We start from the raw sequence: 20,259 nt of genomic DNA, 5'->3' as shown, positions 1-20,259 counted from the left end.
TTCCATTAAGTTACTGAAGCTAAGTAGATAAAATAAAATGGTTCCTAAGGTATCAGCATTGTACTAGTACTCTTAACCATGCCTACAGAATGAGAGCTGTATCCTGGAAAATAATGACTATAAAGGATTTGGGGGTCATAGTGGACAAGCAGCTCACAGGAAATTGGGGCCAGGAGGGATCTCCAGTCATCTAGTCCAGTCATCTAGTCCAGCCCTCTGCATAAGGCACGGTCACCCTATCTAAGGCCATCTCATCCAAAAGTTTGTCTAATCTGCACTTAAAATGTACAGTGAAGACGATTCCACCCTCTTTCCTGGGAACGGTTTCCAGTGTTTAATATCTAACCTAAATTTCCCTTGTTGCACTTTAAAACTATTGCTTCTTGTCCTATCCCTCGCAGATACAGTCAATCACCATGCTCTGTATAACAATTCTTTCTGTATTTGAAGGCTGTTATCAAATCCCTCCTCAGTCTTCTCTTCTCTAGACTAAACAATCCTAGTTCTTCCAATCTTTCCTTGTGCTTCATGTTTTGAAGACCCCTAATGATTTTTGTTGTTCTCCCCTGGACTCTTTCCAACATAGTTACTGGCTTGAATGCAAGGAAAACTGGGTCAAGGTACCTGGCCTGTGTTACTTCAGAGGTCAGATCAGATAACCTACTGTTTACCTCTAGCCTTAAAAATCTAAGAATCCACAAAAGAAATGATCCCGATTCTCAGCTGCCTTGCACAATGTATTATCATCTGTGATAACCAGAGTGAGTACAAAGTGGATTTAAAGTGCTGGCAAATCAAATCTGCTTACCTCGTGTCAGAATTTAGCTGATAGTTTCATACACGGTAGTTATGCCCTGAGGTCCAATTCTGGGTGGAAGTGATCAGAATACTAACTATTGTGGTGGGTGATAATATTGTTTTTGTTGATTGAATGCCTCAGTAAAGGAAGTTTGCCTCGTGCAGAATGAAGAACTGATATCCTTGTTTTGAATTGTTTAGGATGCTTTGCTCAATTGCGGAAGGTATCACATCTCCCTCCTCTCCCCTCCTCCCCTCAATTGAAAATGTGGTATGCTAAAATATGTGGCATCTTGGTGATGGAGAAACTGTCCCATGATGTTAAAAGTTTAGGAAAGAGACCAAAGAGAGAGATTTAGAAATATGGATTCCAGTCCTACCCTCTGCACAGGACAAAAATTCACCAAGCAGCAAGTCAGAGTCTCTATCCAGAATTTCTGAATATTAGTGAACATTATTTAATTTTATATTTACATACATCATCACTACAGTCATAATGGAGATGATCTTCTTCAAGGATTTCCTTTGTAAAGATGTAGTAACTTCAAACCCATGCAATTCCTGTGTACTCCTCCTGTGTTGCAGTTGTGGTTCTATAATTGTATTAATAAAGGAGTTTTTTTAAAAATAATTTGTCTGAAAGTTTAACCCAGAGGTGGGCAAAATGCGGCCTGGGAGCTGGATGCAGCCCACCAGGCCATTCTATCCAGCCTGCAGGGCCCCTAAAAAGTTTAGAAAATTGATATTTATCTGCCCCGGGCTGCCTATTACGCAGCCCTTGATGGCCTGCCAAAACTCAGTAAGTGGCCCTCTGCCCAAAACAATTGCCCACCCCTGGTTTAACCCCTTTCTACTAATTACGCTGCAAGATCTGCACTGCAACATGCAAGCAAGGGTGCTCCATATTTTTTATCTGGTATCTCCAAGGGGACAATCATTGATACAAGACCCTTTTATTGAACATCAGCTTGAAAATGGCCACATCCATAGTCAAAATGAGGTTAAGCATCGTTAAATTCTGCAGAATTCCTATTTAAAGGAATATAGTGGTAGTTTTATTAATCTAATTTCACATGGTCCTGATCAATGATCACCCTCCCAAGGCAATACCATAGTAGTAATGATGAGTAATATCATTCATAATAAAGGTACCTAAGAATTACTGTACTACAGGGCAGTCCAACCAGCAGCCTGAGGGTGGGGACCACGGGAGGCCAGCATGTAATCCGCAGGCTCTTGCAGCTGTTTCTCCCACAACCATGTGGCAGGGGTGGGCCCGGGGGGGCACACACCACCAGCACTGCCTGTGCGCCAGGAGAGTAGAGGGCCACACGCCACGTATGCAACCATGCAGGGGAGAGCTGTGCAGTGCCAGTGCTGCCTGCATGGGGTGTGAGATCTCAGGGGGCATGTGCCATTGGTACTGCCCACACAGCAGGTGACCTGTGTGGTGTGCAGCGTTGGGGTTACTTCGTAGTTTATGGGGGAGAGGGGAAGAATTTACTCATTTTTTAAAAATCCAACCTCATACCTTTATTTCTTTGTCCTCATGAGTCTGCAAGCAATAAAGGAGCATTATGTGCATGTCAGCTTGTGCAGTCCTTGTATCTGCTCCTGAAATGTGCACTATCTTTCCAAAAGGTCAAGGAACTCTTCTAGGACAAACAAACCCTGGGGGACCGATGGTGTGTATATAAAGAGGAAGGCTGAGAGCAACCTGCTGTTTTCCAGTCCCGCAGAGAAGTAGCAAGAAGAAAGACAGCAGAAAAGGTGAGAAATCAATGTTCAAGTTATAAAGACAGCTTTCTTTTCATGTAGTATTTTGTTTTCTTTATATTAAAAAAGTCTAGTGTAAATGCAAGGGCTGATTATACACGTGTTATTCAGGCAAAATTCCTTGCTGAAATTGGTAGAAAGTTTTGATAAAGACTGATGAATCAAGCCAATAATATGCACAGACACTTACATTGTGTTATAGGAGGCATGTCCTAGTTCATTCATGTACTTTTGTAGTCTAGAATTTGGAGAGCTTTTAGCCTTATGCTCAACGTTTTTTTTCTTTTGGTTTTGGATTAATCATAGAAAAAATACAGATACAGAAAATATTGGGCTTGATCCTTTGGTTGTGTAAGCCAGCACTGCCTCATTGGAAACAACTGAGCTCCATCAGCTTACAACAGCCAAGGATCTGGACCGGTGTTTTAGATGCACTGGAATTTACTCATCTACAACACCAAGAGCTACATCATTTCTCAGGATACAGAAAAAAACCCACGTAGATATAAACATATGGAATGTTCATCTGTCCTAGAAATCCAGTGAAGTCAATGAAATTTCCCTTGTGATAACTTTGGATCAGCGTATCTGTAGAAAACATTAAAAAAAGAAAAAAGAAAGCAGTGAGCAACTTGCTGTCTATTATTTAATGAACATTTAAGGTCTGCAATAGTATTTATGCTTAAGTGGAATACTATACCGAGTTATAAATTAACTGTATAACATTTTCAAACAGCTCAACTGACTTAAGAACCCAAATCCCATTATCAAAAAGATTAACTCATTTAGGGAATGAGTCGTTACTCCTTCGCGTGTTCTAGTGTATCCCTAGTCTCCATCATGGGTGTTTCCAGGAACGCTTCTGCTCAATATGCAGCAATGGTAAGAAAAAGCAAACAACATGTTAGAAGATATAAGAAATGAGATGGAAAAATAATATTGGAAATAATAATATTGCTATGTAAATTAACAGACATCCCTTACCCAAAATACCACCTTGATTTCTTGCCACCATTTCTCAACAAGGTTGTAACAGAAATAATGTTGCTTTGGAAACGAGCAAAGAAAATTATTAGAAAAAAGTTCCATATGAAAAATATCAAAAAGATTTGACCTATTTCAGGGAGGAGATAAATACGAGTTATACAAAATGATGACAGCTACAGAGAAAGTAGATCTGACTCTCCATTTATTTTTCTACAGAATACAGGGCAAGGGGATATTTAATTAAATAGCAAAGAAATTTAAAACTGATCAAATAACTGTGTTTTCATACAGCACACAAAGAGCCTGGAGAAGCCATTGCCGCAAGAGATCTTTGATGGGAAGCTCATAGCAAGACTTAAAAAAGTAGTAATAACTGGACAGTTAAATTGTTAACGATGGTCTCTACAGTTACATTAGATAGAGTTTAAGAACGGAAAAGATAAGAATTCATATGATTTCGGGTACAACATACTAACTCTTATGTAGTAGCTTTAGATCTCAAAATCAGTCTCAGATCGGAGGTTAGGAAGAAACTTTATGGGGTGGTTACACTATAATTACCCACTTGGTATTTCTTTCGCATTTTTTCTGAACCAACTCGTACCAGCCACTGTCTGAAACAGAAAACTGGACAAGACGGGCCTTTAGTCCGATGAAGTGAGCTGACCTCTGTGTTCTTCTGAATCTCAAGCCGTGTTAAGATGCTGTGTTTGTGGTGCCAAGTACCAGTCATTTGTCTGTCTTTGCTCAAAAATAACGGTTGTTAAAAATATTGAGATCTAGGGGAAGAGAAAGCGGATAAGCATTTGTACAAATATTTGACTGCTCATCTTGGTTTAACCTATTTTAGTTTTACCTCTTTCAAAATACAACAAACAGACCTGCCTTTTAGTATGATGGCCTTTCCTAGTCATAAGCAAACCAAATCAAATGTATTTTTTTTCCTGACAGGGCAAGTGCTACGTGAAGATGTCGAAGTTTGCTGCAGCCCTATTTTTTGCTATCTTAGCAACATCTACATGCAAAGAGTTTAGCTGCCTGGAAGGGGATACTCACAAAGAGAAGCCAAGCTCGGAGCCTGACATGCACGAATGCACTCTGTACTCGAAATGTAAGAGCGGTTTAATCTTTGGCAGAGATTTTTCAGCATCATTTAAAAATTGACCTTTGCATCTATTAACAAACTGTCCCTCTCATACCTTAAATTAATTTAATTTGGCGCGATATTAGCAGGCATTGTGTTTGTAAAGTAGCTTCTATTAGCTTTTAACTACAACCAGTGCTTAAGAGCTTTGAGACCTGATACAAAACTCCCATTGCTTTCAGTTATTCACATTTTTATGTTCCAGATTTCATCCCTCATGTAATTGCATTTAGTTAAGTAAGCTTAAACCAAGAATGACTGTGACCCAGTGTGATTAAATATGAGAAAATTTAAATAGCAGCATACATCTCTTGATTGCAGTGTGCAAATGAAAAAAACTATCGACCTGATTAAATATCTGGCCTGATTAAACACTAGCAGCCACCAGAAAAAAACAGTCTGAAAAGGTTGATAAAAGTAATATTCACTGCACTTCATCTTTTGTTTCTTGTCGTGTATTTAGTAACTTCTGAATTCAAAGGCTGGAGTTCAGACTTTCACTCTTCCAGGATATCACATCTGGTTAAACACCACTTAACTTCTTGGCAGTGAATGAATACATCCTCACAAAGCAATACTGATACCAATTCAGTCCTACTTAGGCAGCTCTTACATTATTGTTTCCAAGATCGGAAATGTAAGCGTTGTAAAAGGTCTTCCTGTGTAAGGTCTGTGTCCTAGTTGTTACCAAGGGACTGCTTGGGATCATTTGCCAAAAGATGAATATTTTACATGTTGCATCTTTCACGTACAGTGTCAAAGCAAACCCTAATGGCAGAGTCTTTGCTCTATCTCCAACAGCTTCCTGTTGCAATGCAGATTTCACGGTGCAATTGGACCGTTCGCCAGTCGTTCAAGTAAACAACAGCTACTGGAACAGATGTGGGAATCTCAGCAAATCGTAAGTTAGATACGATAGTGTCTGTGTCCCCTCATGGGGACTAGGGCTAGTCTGTGCCATCAGCTGCCGGCATGAATTTCCCCCTGGAATTTCTCCTGGGAACTCCTGGGGTTTGCCTGAAGGTGCCACCAGATCGGGAAGTGGACCAGATGCTGCCATCTGATCAGCTTCTCCCTCCTCCCCCTTTCCTCTCCCCAAAATCTACAAATCCTAAAGCACAAGTTGTTTGTGCAGAGGAGCTTCTGCTATCTTGTGAAAAAGGAAATGATGCCATTTAAGGCCTGTTCTTGATTATGGGGCCAGATCTGTCTGCTGTGCACTGACCTGGCAATGAAAAGCGGTCATAAACCTGACTTAACTGGCTGGTTAAAAAGGTTTACAACCACTTGGCGTTGCTGTAGCTGTGGAAAGCAGCCAGAGCATACCAGTGAATCTGGTCCACAATTTGTATAGACAGGACCTCTTCCCTTGTTTAAAAAGCAGATAAATTAGATTATCAAGTCTTGCAAACAAATTACACAAGGGAGGCCAGAAATGAAACTTTGGAGTAATTATGAGAAAACAAAATCTTGTCGTCTCATGGGTTCTGTAATCATAAAGAACATCTCCCATAATGAAGGCTTTTGGTATGTCACTAGATTTCAGAGTTGTGAAATATGGCAAGCTATAGAAAAAAAAGGAACGGCAGTACAAAACAATTAAGCAAAACCATATGTGCAAAAGTAACTGCGATTGCCTGCCACTCCCAAGAGAGCTGCTCCATACAGTATGTGTTTTTTTGAGTAACTTCAACTGGCCTATGGGAAAATCTAAATATTAATGAGCTACATCCCACTGAAACAGCCTGGATATTGGACTGGATGTGAAGAAGTGGGCTTATTCGTTGTTTTGCTCACTTGACACAGATGTGAAGATTATACAAAGAAAATCGAGTGCTTTTACCGATGTTCCCCACATGCTGCCCACTGGATCAATCCGAACTACACTGCTGCTATTCAGTTTGTTCCCTTGTGCCAAAACTTCTGTGACGACTGGTAGGTTTAATTTTGCTCATCTCTGTATTTAAATTTGACATGCGTGCTTCGGTCCTGTGAAAGAAAGCTGCAAATGTGCAAAGTGTGACTCTTCCAAAAATGTGGCATCACCACTAGATAGCAGTTATCCCCACCTGCTCTTTCTTCCTGCCAGTTCGGGTTTTGTTAGTCTTACTGTTTTCCCTATTTATGTTATTGTCTTCAAAATGGTCATAGGCAGTAGTATGTAACATCCCAAGTATATATTTCTATAAGGGTTCAATGATTAATGAAATAAGGATTATGGCCCTCACCTGGCTGCAGCTGAGCCCTGGATCTGCACTGCTGCTCAGAGACCAACCCACACCACTGCCTGGTCCTGGACCCATGCCACTGGCCCTGGCCCTGGCCCCACTGCTGCTGCACAGATCTGACCTGGGAGAGCCCTGAAGTCCAGATCCAGCCCAGGGCCCAGGGTGAATTTGACACCCTTGGATTATGTGATTAGCATCACACATACAGGCTAAATATGAACTCATAATATTGATTACATTCTTTTATCTGTCATGGTAAAATATACTAGGGAATTCCTGGTACACTGGGGAACTGCTGGCACACATCCCCTGTAGTTAAAGATCAGATAAAAGCAGGAACTAAACTTCACTTTCTGAGTTTTAAGGTATGTGATAGGGCAGTCTCAACACTAGCATTTCACAGACAGAAGTCTAACCAAGTGTGGGTGACTAGGGCCTCAGCACCAGGCATCAACTTAGAGGGGGCTCAGGAGCAGCTGTTGTTGCCCCCTGCCATTGCCCCTGCCCCTGCTTCTGCCCAGGACTCAGACCTTACATGTTACACCCCTGCTCACAAGATAACCAGGGCTAGAAATGTTACATCCCACTGAGATTTCTAATTTTCCAGCAATCCACATCTAGCATTTATTTGCAGCTCTAACAGGTTGGTAGTATTAGGTCTTAAATCATGACATCCTGGCATATAGAAAAGCAATCAGAAAACATACGCAAGGGCTTGAAAAAGGTATTACATCTATTTTGTTTTTTAAGTTTGTGCTTGGTAACTAAAGCAGTTGGGTTTTACTGCCTTTACTGATATGTAGTAGAAATAGTAAGATATGCAGAGCGCTCTGTTAGGTTTAGACACTTTATATGCTATTATATTGTTGGAATATAGGTTCCTCAGACTTGGAAAATTCCAACCAACTACTATAACACTTTTAAACACATTACCAAACAAGCTTTCACTAAGATGTGGCATGTACAAAACACATAGTAGTGCCCAGACAGGTTCTGTCCTGTTCTTTACAGGTTCTCATGCTGCCTTCATCCCTGCAGTTCATTTTCCTCTCTCACCCTCTCCCAAGGGGAAGTTTTGTTTGCAGTGCCATATTTTGCTAGGGCTAGCTACTGAATATTTCTGCACTGCTCTGTGTCTGTGCTAGAGACAGCAAATCGAAGAAGCACAGCTTGCATTTGGAGTCGAAGGTGCTAAAGTATATTATTTCTTAACTCTTCTGAGAGTTTGTTGCATAAAGGAGATAGAAAATATTTTGGTAGAAAATTGCACTGGGCTGAGAAGCAGAGCCGTCAAAGGAAAGACTGTTGAGGCAAGAAGTCTGCGTATGATAATAGATTGTGCGTTTCTCAGGGCAGGAGCTGTCCCCCTTGAATGCATGGCAAGTTTGCTAATGATAGCGGGCCCTACCATCAACAAATAATAACATCATGATCTCCGGCTTCATTTGGGATTACAAGCATCTTGCACAGGACAAAATGTACCAGTGATGCAGGGCTGTGTATGAACATGTCTGTGTCTTCTATCCTGATGCCATTCCCATTCCCTAGCCCAGGGATAGCTAACCTGCGCACAGGTGCCACAAGCGGGCCAGGCAGCACAGCAGTAGAGAGCGCAGGAAGCAGAAAGCAAAGCTGGGAGGGAGCCCAGGAAAAGAAGCAGAAAGCAAAGCAGCAGATCAGGCAGGGAGCACAGGACAAGGAGCAGGGGATGGATGGAGATCAGAGTGGCACTTGGGGAGGGTGTGAGGCTAATTTGTGGCACATCTGCCAAAAAGGTTTGCCCCCTCCGCCCCCCCCCCTCCCCCCCCGCCGCCTTAGAGACCAGAGACGAAGGAGGCACATGGATGGGACTCCTGCTCTTCCTGGCAATCCAGAACAGCGCTCCCAAATTTCCCCCTATGTATTGTATTCATTATAATCCTCTAGTGTGCTCAAGTGCCGCTGGGGATGTGACCTACTTTTTTGACATTCCACAAATGCTGCAAACTGCACGTCTTTGTGGGCAGACATGTGCAGAGAGCTCTGGAAGAGCAGTGACTTCACGTCAAAGAAATTCATCTAACTAGCCTGGGGCTTTCCCGTTTCTTCCTATTATTTTATGATCCTCTGCTTCCACCAGTCTGATATCTGTTATCTTGAAGTCCATGTGGACTGTAAAGAGCCCTATGAGCAGCTTCCTTTCCTACCCACCTGCAAAAGGGGCCCCTATCAGAAGGGAAAGTGCTGGGTCTGAAAAAATAACTCCGGGTATTAAATTAGTTTCAAAATAAAAAAAACAACCCTGGCTTGTAAAAAAATAGATCAGTCTTGGTGGCTAGTATAAAGGTGGGTCTCCTGAGTACTTACATTCATGCTTTTCACAGGTGCTTTTTTAAGGCCTGGAGGAGCCATTTGGGAAGTTCTTGACAGCAGAAATACCATCAGAATTGATGATTGTGCTCAGTTTTGTCCTTGACTCCTTGAGGCTAAAAAAAAAGCCTATGAAAAACAGACTGTGTCTTGTTAATACGTTTGTATAGCACTCAGCATGGGAGGGTGGGAAAGGCTCATCCTGATTTCAGGAAGCCTTATGCTAGTATAACATAGATCAAATGAAAGTATAAATATTTCAATATTCTTGTTGAATTTGGGTGCCTTCAAAACCCAGATGCACAGCATAACATTCCTAAGTCCCTATATGGAAAGGGGATGGATTTAAGTACTTTTGGTTACACATTTTGTTGAACTGGGCCTAATTGCTTAAGCTCTGGTGTTTATACCTATCCAAAGAGCCAGCCATGAGACCAAAGCCCGGCCTGATAGTGGTATACTAAGGACAGATCATCCATGTTTGCCACTCTGAGATCTGTACTCGTAGCAGGCCCACAAAGTCCACCAGCAGACGATCCCATTCTCCTTCCCAAGACTGTTCAGTCCACAACTGGTTTAATCTCTGTCTATATTTGCTGTCACACCAATAAATGGCAGTGATAAAAACACATGACTCCATGACTTGTATAGCCTGTGATCAGCAAAACAGCCCTGGACTTTGCACAACACGTTCCTGAACGGTGTTTGAAATTCATTGGAAGTTACCCTTGAAAAAGCTGAACTCAGGCAATTTAAAGTTTAACATCTCAGTGTGTCACAGGTGAGTTCCACATCTAGTCCCAGAAGTTCACTCCAGCACTGGCATGTTATAAAACACAGCTGCTGAAAACTGACTGAATGTAAACCCCTCAGACACAAATATTTTCAATTCTTTGCACACTTCGTATATAAAATAAGTGAAAAATGGCCTTCAATGCCACTACAATTAGAAAGACTAATGTCCAAGTTCAGGTGTGCAGATAGTGGTGGTGGTACTTGTATACCAGCACCTACGAATTGTGGCCAGGTCTGCTGGCTGCTGTTCCTACCCTAAAGGGCTTACAGTCATTGGCCGAGATCCTGCAAAATGCATGTGCTCTTTATGTAAGTACAGCAGTGCTATCGCAGTTGCTTGCAAGTCTCCTACTTCTTGTGTCTTCTAAAGCCTCAGATGATGTATTTTTGTGGATATGCAAAAAGTTCTGTTTTAATTAAAAAAAAATGCAAGTTCCTTTAAAATTTGACTAACTGCACCCTGAAAATCAAAAAAAAGACAAATAAAAAGAACCTTAAATGTACTCTTTTAAATATCCTGCTATTTCTGAGGCAGTCTTATGATTTTGGGAGAGCTGGCTCATGAGAGCTGGAACTCCCGGAGCTGCTGATATGAGGTTGCACTGACACGCTTCTCTTTCAGTTATCATTTAGAATATTTCCTGCCAAACTAACTCCTTGGGTTCTTTGAACATTTCTCCTTTGTATTCAATCTCAGCTCCCGAGGTCACAATGGGCACGTCTATACGTTGCCCTGCAGTGCCCATAGGGTGCATTACGGCGACGCAGCAATCACGCAGGTCTCCACATTATTGCCAGCTGTGCTCCCATAGTGGCGCGCTCCCTGGATATAGTGCACCGCTGCAGCGACGTAGCTGGGAAATCTAAGTGTGCGCTACTGTAACAGCCCGTATTGCACTGTGCTTTCGTATTTCCAAAAGGAAGTATTAAAGCATGGCGCTGTAGCAACGTCACCATGCAGCAATGTGTAAACGCACCTAATATGACCTTATTTAGTTACTTATTGGTTGACTGTTTTCTCCCTTTCAATGTACATGCCTCTCACCAACCCTTTACCTGGCCATTTTAGCTCCTCTTTTACCCTTCTTTCTCCATGACTCCCTCTGTCGGTAGGTTTCCCTGGGGGCGCCTGTCCCATATCGCTCATCTTTGCGATCACTGGATAAAACAAGGTCTATAAGCCAACAGTGTTATCTGTGCGGCCCACAGATCCTGCCCTGTGTTGCATCACTATAATTTAGTGGTAGCACTGAATTACAGCGAGGGAAATAACTCTTCTTTTCTCTGCTGATCTCCATGCAGGTATGAAGCCTGCAAAGAGGACCTGACCTGTGTCCGCAACTGGCTGACAGACTGGGAATGGGATGAAAATGGAGAGAACCACTGTAAGAGTGACTGTAGCCCATACAGCGAGGTAAGCAAGCGCCACAGATTCATACAGAACAGCACTAACAAACAACCGGTATATGTTACTGTGTTTGTCCTTACTTCTTCATTCAAGTCTGTGGGCCTAAAATGCAATGTATAAATGAATTTGCTTTCAAAAACACTAGGTTTTGACGATACCAAATTCTCTTTTTATTTCTTACACTTCCTACCAGTGTTGGAGCAGGACTGGAAGCTCTAATGTAGACAAAATTCAGGTGCATCTGGTATTTTAACCATCGTGATGCTTAGAGACAGAAGCGCAGAAAATTACTATTAATTCAGACAAGGATCTTTGGGTGAATATGACATCTTTTGAGACCAACTTAAATATCCTGCATAGCTGTGAAGCATATTTGGAGTTGTAGTAGTCACAGGATTGTGGATGTTTAGTCCTCTAGGAACAAAGTCGTGTTTCTTGCATAGGCTTAGGAAGTATGTCGCTGTTGAGTTTGGCTTCTTTCTTTTTCATGTTGTAGAGTTTCCATTTCAAACGGCTGAATTCGATATCCTCCATGTTACAGGGGTGCAGGTCGTAGCCGTGTTGGTCTAAGGACTCAGGCGGACAAGGGTCTTTGGGTGAATCTGATATCATTTATTAGACCACTATTCATTCAGAGTATATAGCAAATGGAAATATTGGGTAACATTTTCAAAAGCACCTGCAGGACTTAGACTTCCTAAATGCCTCTATCTCCTTTGAAAATAGGATTAGGTTCCCAAATCATTCAAGCACTTTTAAAGTTTTCCCCATTAGGCTTATACTGCATTTCTACCTTGTCCCCATTTTGTACCAGTATTTTTCCCCAGAAAAAAAGCCATTTTGTTCCGCAAATTCTTGTGGGAGTCCTTAAACGCTCCCGATTATCTTCCTTAGACCCACAAGTCCTTGTCCTGTGGACCCCGTTTTGTCAGTCAATGCAAGAACAAAGGGACAGAGATGCCTTTGTTTTTAAAGGGCTTCACCTTAGTCAGCCTGTCCTGAAAGTGAAACCAGAACTGGAGCCCATCCAGTCCTTCTGAGGAAAGTTTTATGGCCAAGGTGCCTAATTGTGTGAGCATAAGTGTAGAAACATGGGACTGAAAAGAGTCCTAGGAACAAAAATTGCCTGGAGCCTGATCCAAGTTACTTTGAAGAGGCGGTGGGAGTCGTTCCGATGACTGTAATGGACTTAAGATCCAGGAAAAAGGGTATAGTGCAGTGCTAGGTTTGGACTTTTGCTAAGGAACTATGTCCAGTGATCCTGTGAGAATTGCTCACACACAAGAAGAGGTAGGCAGAACGAGAAGCTCATCTGTTAGGAGGGGTAGCAGACTTCACAGGTTTGACTCTGCACCAAGTGCAGGTACCTGCTGCGGGCTCTTGGCAGTCACCAACCAGGTCGCATAGGATAAATGTCTGTGATACAAAAGCAGCACCACAAATAACACTTAATTGCTAGGTCAGTAAGAAAAGCCAAGACAAGAGTAGGCCATGCAGACTGGGGCCTTATTTTCACATAGCTTCAGCCCTCAGATCAGGGCCTCTAGAAATAGGCTCTGGTCCCTGCCCATGCTGTCCTTGCTCTGATAATCAAAGATTTCAGCCTGTAACCTTTCATCAGGTTTTAATTCACTTGCAGTTATTTTTTTTTAAAGAAACCGTATCCGTCAGCAAAGGAAAAGCATCCAGCAAATCCAAAATGCGTTATCACTTCAAACCAGGCACAGCAGTTCCTAAGCGAGAACAGAGCCACACCTCTTTTTGGCCATATTTTTTACCCAATGCTATGCATAAAGATGAGGTTTTTCCAAAGCAAGTATCTGCCACTACACATTAATTTCCACAGCAACAATCACTCCATTCGCACTTGATCCTTACAAAAGCGCTCCTAAAAATGCAGATGTGCTGTTTGCAGCCTGTGCTACCTGATGGGCCGGCGACCTTAGTGGACATAACAGCACTAGTTTAATATGAGAAAACAGGCAAGCTTGACTTAATCTAAATGACTGATGAATGAGCTGCAAAAAGACTGCAGAATCTGTTTCAGTTTGTGAATTATTGAGTATTGCTGCCTGTTCAAATTGGTTTGGAAATCTCAAGGGAAGTGAGGTGTTTAACTGTGCTGCAAATAACACAGGACGAGAGTTGCTATGTGTCTGTACCTGAGTGTAAAACGGACTCAGGAAGTGAAAGGGATTTGGGTGGGTAACTGGGGCACTGTTTTTTTAACCTCAGTGTTTGGGATTAAGTTAGAGGATTATTATTTTACCCAAACACCCTCTTGACAGTGACTTTCAATGTATAGTTCTGTTCTGCCCTCTGACACTCTCTTTCCACTCTTTAACTGCTTTAGCCCATGCTGTGTGCATAAATTACTGAACATCTTTCACAATTACTTGTTCTTCATTTCATTTCTAAGGATAATACACACAGTGGGTCAGAAGGTGGGTACACAGACCTTTTGCTTAAGGGACAAAATGAATGCTGTAACAAATGGGACAATTTGAATGTGTATGCGGGCTATGCAAACGCGTATCGGTAAGAGAGGCACCAGAGAGGAGAAAACGTGATAAGAGACATTTTGTTCAAAAATAAAAGGGCATGGCCTCTCACCTTCTGTGGTCAACTTGGTCTGTATAAAGTAGATGAATTATGCTCCCCAAGCCTTATGGTTGCTCTCAATTTGTACAGGCAGAAATGATGACGTGAGGTATAAAACCCATTATGTTTTAAAACCTTCTGCCAACTAGAAATATCGCCTCTTTTCTCTTTCTGCTGTATCAGGCGGCAACACAGTAACATAGCAAATGATCTAAGCTATTGGTATTCTGCCTGTTTATGCTGCGATAGCCAAAACACCTCACAGCACTGTCTAAACAGTTTAAAAAATATGCTTCCCATGTTAAAATGAAACAGTCCAAAAGTGAGACTTCAGTTTGCTTGGCCCTAGCTGATGGAAGGAAACTTGCTAATATCCAAAAGGCACAGAGTGTTCTCCAATGTTCGTGCATTGCAGACAGATGCTTTATTTCTTCAAATGCCCTTATCCCATACGGTGGAGCAATCAGCAGCCTTGCAGTTGACATATGCGAACGGCTGGAAGGCGCATTTGGAGCTCGTGTTGGATATCAAGAATGTATCATGGATCCCGGCCAGTTTTAGTCTTATACATGCTGTCTTAAAATTTATGAGCCTCGTTCTACTGTTCTTCTTCCTGCGAAGCTCTGCAAGAGAGAACGCTTGGTATGAGGAGCAGAGCACAGCCTAGTAGGTGGAAGAACTGAAAGCCTCCGCGGTATGTAAGGACTGATGTGCAGAGCGGACCGTGGGCAGTGTTTGGCTTGGTTTTGTTGTCCTGCAGCACTGTAAATACTCTGTGGTTAGAGCGCAGAGCTGGCAGCGAGATGAGAAGAAAGTGCAACGTATCACACTAACTTAGCCAATATACGCTTATGAGCAAGTATTTTTTGGAGCCTGTAGATTGTAACCATGTCCTTTCCGTAAGGAAATAAGCATGAATGTACAGATGTTACTTACTCCTGAAATGGCCCATTGGAAGCAAGGGAAGACAGCTGGAAGCTGAAGAAATAAGCCTTGTGGCATCGCAAAGGACAGGCATAGGGAGAAAGGTAAATCCAGACGGCTACATTTTGAGTGTACAAGGGGAGAGTAAAGGCTAACAAGGCCTTTCCACTCAAGGGTTGCTTACATCTTCTTGGGCTTGCAGGAGCGGATGCAGGCAGCAGTTCAGGAGGCGAAGCAGCAACCGCCTGCCTCAGCGCCTCACTGGTAGGGAGCTTCCAGCGACTGCAGCAGAGATGGAGCCAGGCCCCTGCAGATCAGTCGTTGCTTGAAAAGCAAGAGCTCAGAGGGCCTATAGGGGTATTTATGGGATGGACTCCATATTATTCATAGCTGATAGAGTTTAAGATCAGAAACTGATCTCAAACTCTATCTATGACCTCACGCACAGCAAAGGTTAAAGTCTACTCCAAGTGTTCCCTGTGGGGAAAGAAGAGACATCCTTCAAGAGAAAAAGAACCTATTCTGGGAAAAGCAGGGAGAGACAAACTCATTGAGGTCCCCATCCTCACCTCCACATCACTGAGCCTGACGGTTTGAAACTTGGCACTTACATCATTTGCCATTCACAGCATCTGACAAAGGAGGCTGTCTCTTATGAAGTGTATCCCTCTGCGAACCAGATAAATTCTTGCCACCCTGCCCTATCTTCTGCCTAACAGCTTTCATGCAAGGATCTCCAAGCCACAGAGAAATGAGTGACTTGCTGAGTCCCAACGTGAATCAACTAGGATCACACTTACTTTATTAGACTGACACATCAGGGGCAGTAACAATAATCCAGTGAAGAAGATGCACCCTCCATAGTTTTCAAAACTACTGGAAAAAGTGGCATTGAATTCACTATATTGATAGGGAGTGATGCAATGGGCAGGGGTCTTCACTGCCCTCGCTGTACACATACACCTTCTAGTAGCAATAAACAGTAGGGAACAGGGGATGTTAAGAGTAGATGATACAGCAGTTTGTTAGTATTCCCATATTACACTGTCCCTAAGTAACAGTAATAAGCATCCGATAGCATTTGATGAAGTAGGTTGTTGCCAATGAAAGCTTGTGCCTCTGAACCAGTTAGTCTCTATGTTGCCACCCTGCCCTACCTTCTGCCTGAGCTCAGACCAACATAGCTAACCGCCTCTGTAACAATACTTTACGTACCTAAAACCACTTCAGTCAGAGATTTTGGAGAGTTTTACAAAGAACCACTAAAACTCCCGATGTGCCTGTGACGTACATGTTAGTCCTATAGGTGGTAACGGGATATAAGGAGAAGTTAGGTGACTTAATCAGGGTTATAGAGTAAGTCAGTGATGCAGTAGTTCAGCTACTCTTTTTTAATCATTATGCAACACTACATCTGCCTTTCTCTTGAGATTGCATTATTTGCCATCATGCTCATGCTTATCACCCTTATTTTGCTGTGTCTAAGTCTCTCTTATTTAAACAGAAAATATTAAATCCCAAGAGCAAATATGTACAAAGCACAAACAAATATGAAGTTCATGGTTTATTCCTGGATTTGCCAAAGTATATAACCTGCCTTCTCTGCTGCTATGAATGGTACCTATTCTTAGCTTTTCCAATGCAAAAGATAACAATGTTTGTTTAAATACAGACTAGAAGAGCAAAAGTTTTCCATGGCATAAATGCAACAGGCAAGAGGTTCATTCCCTGTATGGTCATATAGGGAATGTGACTGATGGTTCTTGCAAAGATGTCACTGCTAAATAATATACAAGATAAATTCAATTAAAGCTGGTGCAAGAAACTATAATTAATATTTCCTTGAACTAAATGGACCCCTTGGGCTGGAGAGGGAGACTCACTGGGCGTGTCTACATGGGTAGTTATGTGTGCCTAAACTTAATACAACCTTGTTTAAGGCATATTAAGGCGATTTAGACATGCATCTACACATAGACATGATAATGTGCATTAAGGCACACTAAATTTAGGCTGGCATTGTGTAGCCATGCTAATGCGCATAAACGCAGTGTGTGTCCATCAACTCATACTGTGTTAATGTGCCTTAAGTGTCTACACATGGGCTAACTATAGCAGCCTAAATTTGGTACTTGCTTTAAGCAGGTATCAACTTTAGGCAGGATTGGCCTAAAATCACCATCTTTAAAGTGCATTAAGGGTGCATGCGTGTGGATATGTGCCCTTAATGCACCTTAAAAATGGCAATTTTAGGCTAATCCTGCTTAAAAAGGCCACAGGTAGTCAAGCCCACTTTAAGGGAGGATAAGTGGTATTGGGGCTCTCTCCCTACCCTCAGAGTTTCTACAAGTCAGAGGTAAATTTTCTTGAGTTCTTCCTGTCCCCTTTTTTTATGAGGTCCTGAGCAGCCATGATGCACAGTATAGGGAGACTACTGAAATCTGAGATAGCCAGGAAGTTAGAGTGTATCTGTGATAGAGACAAATAAAAGATATCAGTGTCTTGTACTCTGTCCAGTGCCTGGCACCAGTGCTTAGGTCACTGGCAAGAATATGTGTCAGGGGGCCATGAAACATTACCGGCTTTACACTATAGCACTTCAACAGTATTGCACAGGGCGGAGCTAGCCACACAGTTTTTTGGTTTGTGGGATCCAACATACTAATATGACTTTGGAAACAACTCTTCACTGCCTCGTCCCTTGCGTGGTTGTTTGCACCAGTGCTAGGTAGGGCTAAAATGCTACCAGTCTGACAATTCCACCCAAAAAGTGACTGACTGCACATGATACAGAGCGAAAGGGAGTCAGGCTGAAGGTGATTTGACAGTTAAGTTGATTTTTTTTAACCTGCTTTGACACCTAGGTGTTTGCAAATGGTACTGAGCTTTGCCAAACCTTGTGGGGGAATTCATTCAAGGTGAGCGAATCCTCCTGCCTGTGCTTGCAAATGAACGAGAAGGATGCCGTGGCAATCAAGTACATATTGTCTGAAAGCTCGGAGGAGAGTTCCAGCATCAGTAGCAGCGAAGAGCGTGCCTGCCATAAAAAACTGCTAGATAGCGAGCACCTAAATGGAGAGGAATGGACAGAGACAACGTGAGTGCTCGCAGATACACGTCATGAGAAGTTCACACAGTTGGGGAGGGTTTCAGGATTTCATGTCAGGCTACCCTGCCCTTAAGCGTGCAAGAGCACATGGATTACATCACAAGAAGTGACATCAGTAGCCATTGATAAATGGAAGTGAGTTTATTCAGCAGCTCAAGACTATAGGTGCAAAGTGATGGCTTATTATTATGCATTAATCCAGGGCTCTCCAACTTCTTTGTGGCCAGGGGCCACACTAGCAGGGGCCACACAGAGGGGACCCAGGTTCCAGGGGCTGCATGCCCCCTCCCCTGCACCACACACCAGGTTCCCCTGCTGCACTGCACACGCAGGGGCCCCGACTGACTGGCCATAAGCTCCCGAAGGACTGATGGCTGTACTGCCCCAACCCCTGGAGCAGGGCCAGGGGCAGGAAGAGGAAGCCAGAGGGAAGGGGAGCTTGGAGCCTCTGGCTGCTGCAGGGTGGGGACGATGGCATACAGGTAGGAGCGTGGGGGTGGCCCATGGGCAACCAGCTGGACAGTCCTGCATTAATGGGGATATGTGCAGTAGACTGTACGTGTGGACAGTTTCAGCAGACTTTCACTTTAAGTCATATCAGTAAAAAAAGAATCCTACGACATAAATATGAAGCATGACGTTGAGCTTTATGAATCCCCACAGGGTAATTGAAATTCTGTGACAGAAGAGATCTGGCTCGGATCCTCGCTCAAGATCAACAGAAGGATGACTCGGTTTGTCACAACGTTCTGCTTGCACTTTCCAGCGCCCGTGCTATTGCCAAAGTGAAATCAAAGTCCAGACTAATACTAAAAGGATATTTCTCTGATAAAAATGGATCCACTTCTACCCTTGGCTATGCTTGTGTGATTGCTTTGATGTCAGTAGAAGGGCATGGATTTATTTTCTTTTCTACACTGCCTTCCTCCCGCAGTGATGGCACTAGGGTAGCTGAGGGAAGGATTTAATTTCCCTTATCCAGATTTGTGGCTGGTGGAAATCAGCATAGCTCCATTGCATGCTTTGGATCTGTGCTGATTTATACCAGGTGAGAATCCATCTCAACCTCTGCTAACAGTAAAACTTGGAAAACTTTTAAAACCCAACAAGATTCCACTGAATGAAGCTGTTTGCTTTTGGGGTTTCACACAGCTTTGACAATGAAGCTAAACCGGTTGGTATCACTTTCTCCTTCCCTTCATCTACTTCCTTTCTTTAATCCTGAAATCATTCCTCCCACCACTAGATTACGTTCACAAGGTTGCTGTTTTGGACTTGTCAGGATCTGTTTAAGCAGTGAGGAGGAGAATTTGGAGGGCAGCTGAGCTCTGCCAAACCTTCTTCTCACCAGCACTAACATCTTTCCTTTCCTGTCCACCTCAAATGTCTCCTACCTAGCACAGTACTCTCTGGCCTTCCTGCTTCTTCAAGCCCTGCTAGAAATATTCCCAGTTGTCAAGTTTTCCCCTTGACAGCTTTGTGCTGAGATTGGTCAGGTAGCCAATTCTTAATCTGTTTGATGTGTCCTTTACTGATATTGGATAGTCAGAATACCACGTCAAATCCCTTGCAAAATATATTACTGAACCGCAGCCCTCACTCTCTTGCCTCCCTCACCCCAGGGGAGGGCTGGGGTCCAGCCCAAGCACCATCTTGGCCAAGCAACCAAGTGAAGGGAGATGGACCGGCCCTCTCCGGGTGGGCACTGTCTTGGGTTGATGCTCAAGGGTGCCCTTTGGCATTGCCCTTCAGTGGTGACTGAGGCAGGGATGGACGGTCTTTGTGATATGGTTCGTTTGAATTTCATGCCGTGTGTTAGGTGTGTTCTTGAGACAGCCACCACCTCTGCCTTGGAGAGCAGAGCGCAGCCTTAGGAGGGACTTTCGGGGAAGGATCTTCCCTGGGTGTTAAGCAAGGAAACGGGAGGGGGAGGACATGAGAGGCCTCTTATACCTAAATGTGAAGTTTTGGGGTGCTGTTTAGGGAATCTACTTTGCCGTTTGCTATTTGACTATGAGCTGTCCTGAGCTTTTCTGGAGAGAACCGGATAAAAATCTCAATAACAATATACGCAATTACCTTTATCATTCCAACTGGTAACCTTATCAAAGTACTTAGTCAATAAGATAATACTGACTGG

The 20,259-nt window shown here is 43.0% G+C and overlaps 1 protein-coding gene and 1 long non-coding RNA gene across 3 annotated transcripts; one reads left to right on the top strand and one right to left on the bottom strand.

The window, feature by feature from the left end:
• Positions 1–1,340: 1,340 nt before the first annotated feature.
• LOC109307423 lies at positions 1,341–2,414 on the bottom strand. The gene is made up of 2 exons (XR_002100261.1): positions 2,330–2,414; positions 1,341–1,391 (listed from the first exon to the last, which is right to left on the bottom strand). It is a non-coding gene; the product is annotated as an uncharacterized LOC109307423 (long non-coding RNA).
• Positions 2,415–2,485: 71 nt separating this feature from the next.
• Positions 2,486–18,968, top strand: LOC109307422 (riboflavin-binding protein-like). Of its 2 annotated transcripts, XM_019531348.1 has the most exons (8): positions 2,486–2,568; positions 2,881–3,073; positions 4,513–4,672; positions 5,507–5,606; positions 6,512–6,640; positions 11,380–11,491; positions 17,875–18,107; positions 18,783–18,968. In XM_019531348.1, exons 3-8 carry the CDS (start codon positions 4,531–4,533, stop codon positions 18,799–18,801), a joined length of 735 nt encoding a protein of 244 aa, XP_019386893.1. In that variant the 5' UTR covers positions 2,486–2,568; positions 2,881–3,073; positions 4,513–4,530; the 3' UTR covers positions 18,802–18,968. The 2 variants fall into 2 exon arrangements, with proteins under 2 accessions (XP_019386893.1, XP_019386892.1); XM_019531347.1 differs by lacking the exon at positions 2,881–3,073.
• The last annotated feature ends 1,291 nt before the right edge of the window (positions 18,969–20,259 follow it).

Source organism: Crocodylus porosus, unplaced genomic scaffold (genome assembly GCF_001723895.1).
Source record: "Crocodylus porosus isolate Cpor-Errol unplaced genomic scaffold, CroPor_comp1, whole genome shotgun sequence".
NCBI classification, from domain to species: Eukaryota; Metazoa; Chordata; order Crocodylia; family Crocodylidae; genus Crocodylus; species Crocodylus porosus.
The sequence above is the reverse complement of the archived record's forward strand: the minus strand, read 5'-3'. Positions and strand labels throughout refer to the sequence as shown.

Coding starts and splice junctions, on each gene's coding strand:
- LOC109307422 (XM_019531347.1), top strand. CDS start 4,531: ATGTCGAAGTTTGCTGCAGCCCTATTTTTTGCTATCTTAGCAACATCT. Junction 4,673..5,506: donor ATGCACTCTGTACTCGAAAT/GTAAGAGCGGTT, acceptor TATCTCCAACAG/CTTCCTGTTGCAATGCAGAT. Junction 5,607..6,511: donor TGTGGGAATCTCAGCAAATC/GTAAGTTAGATA, acceptor CACTTGACACAG/ATGTGAAGATTATACAAAGA.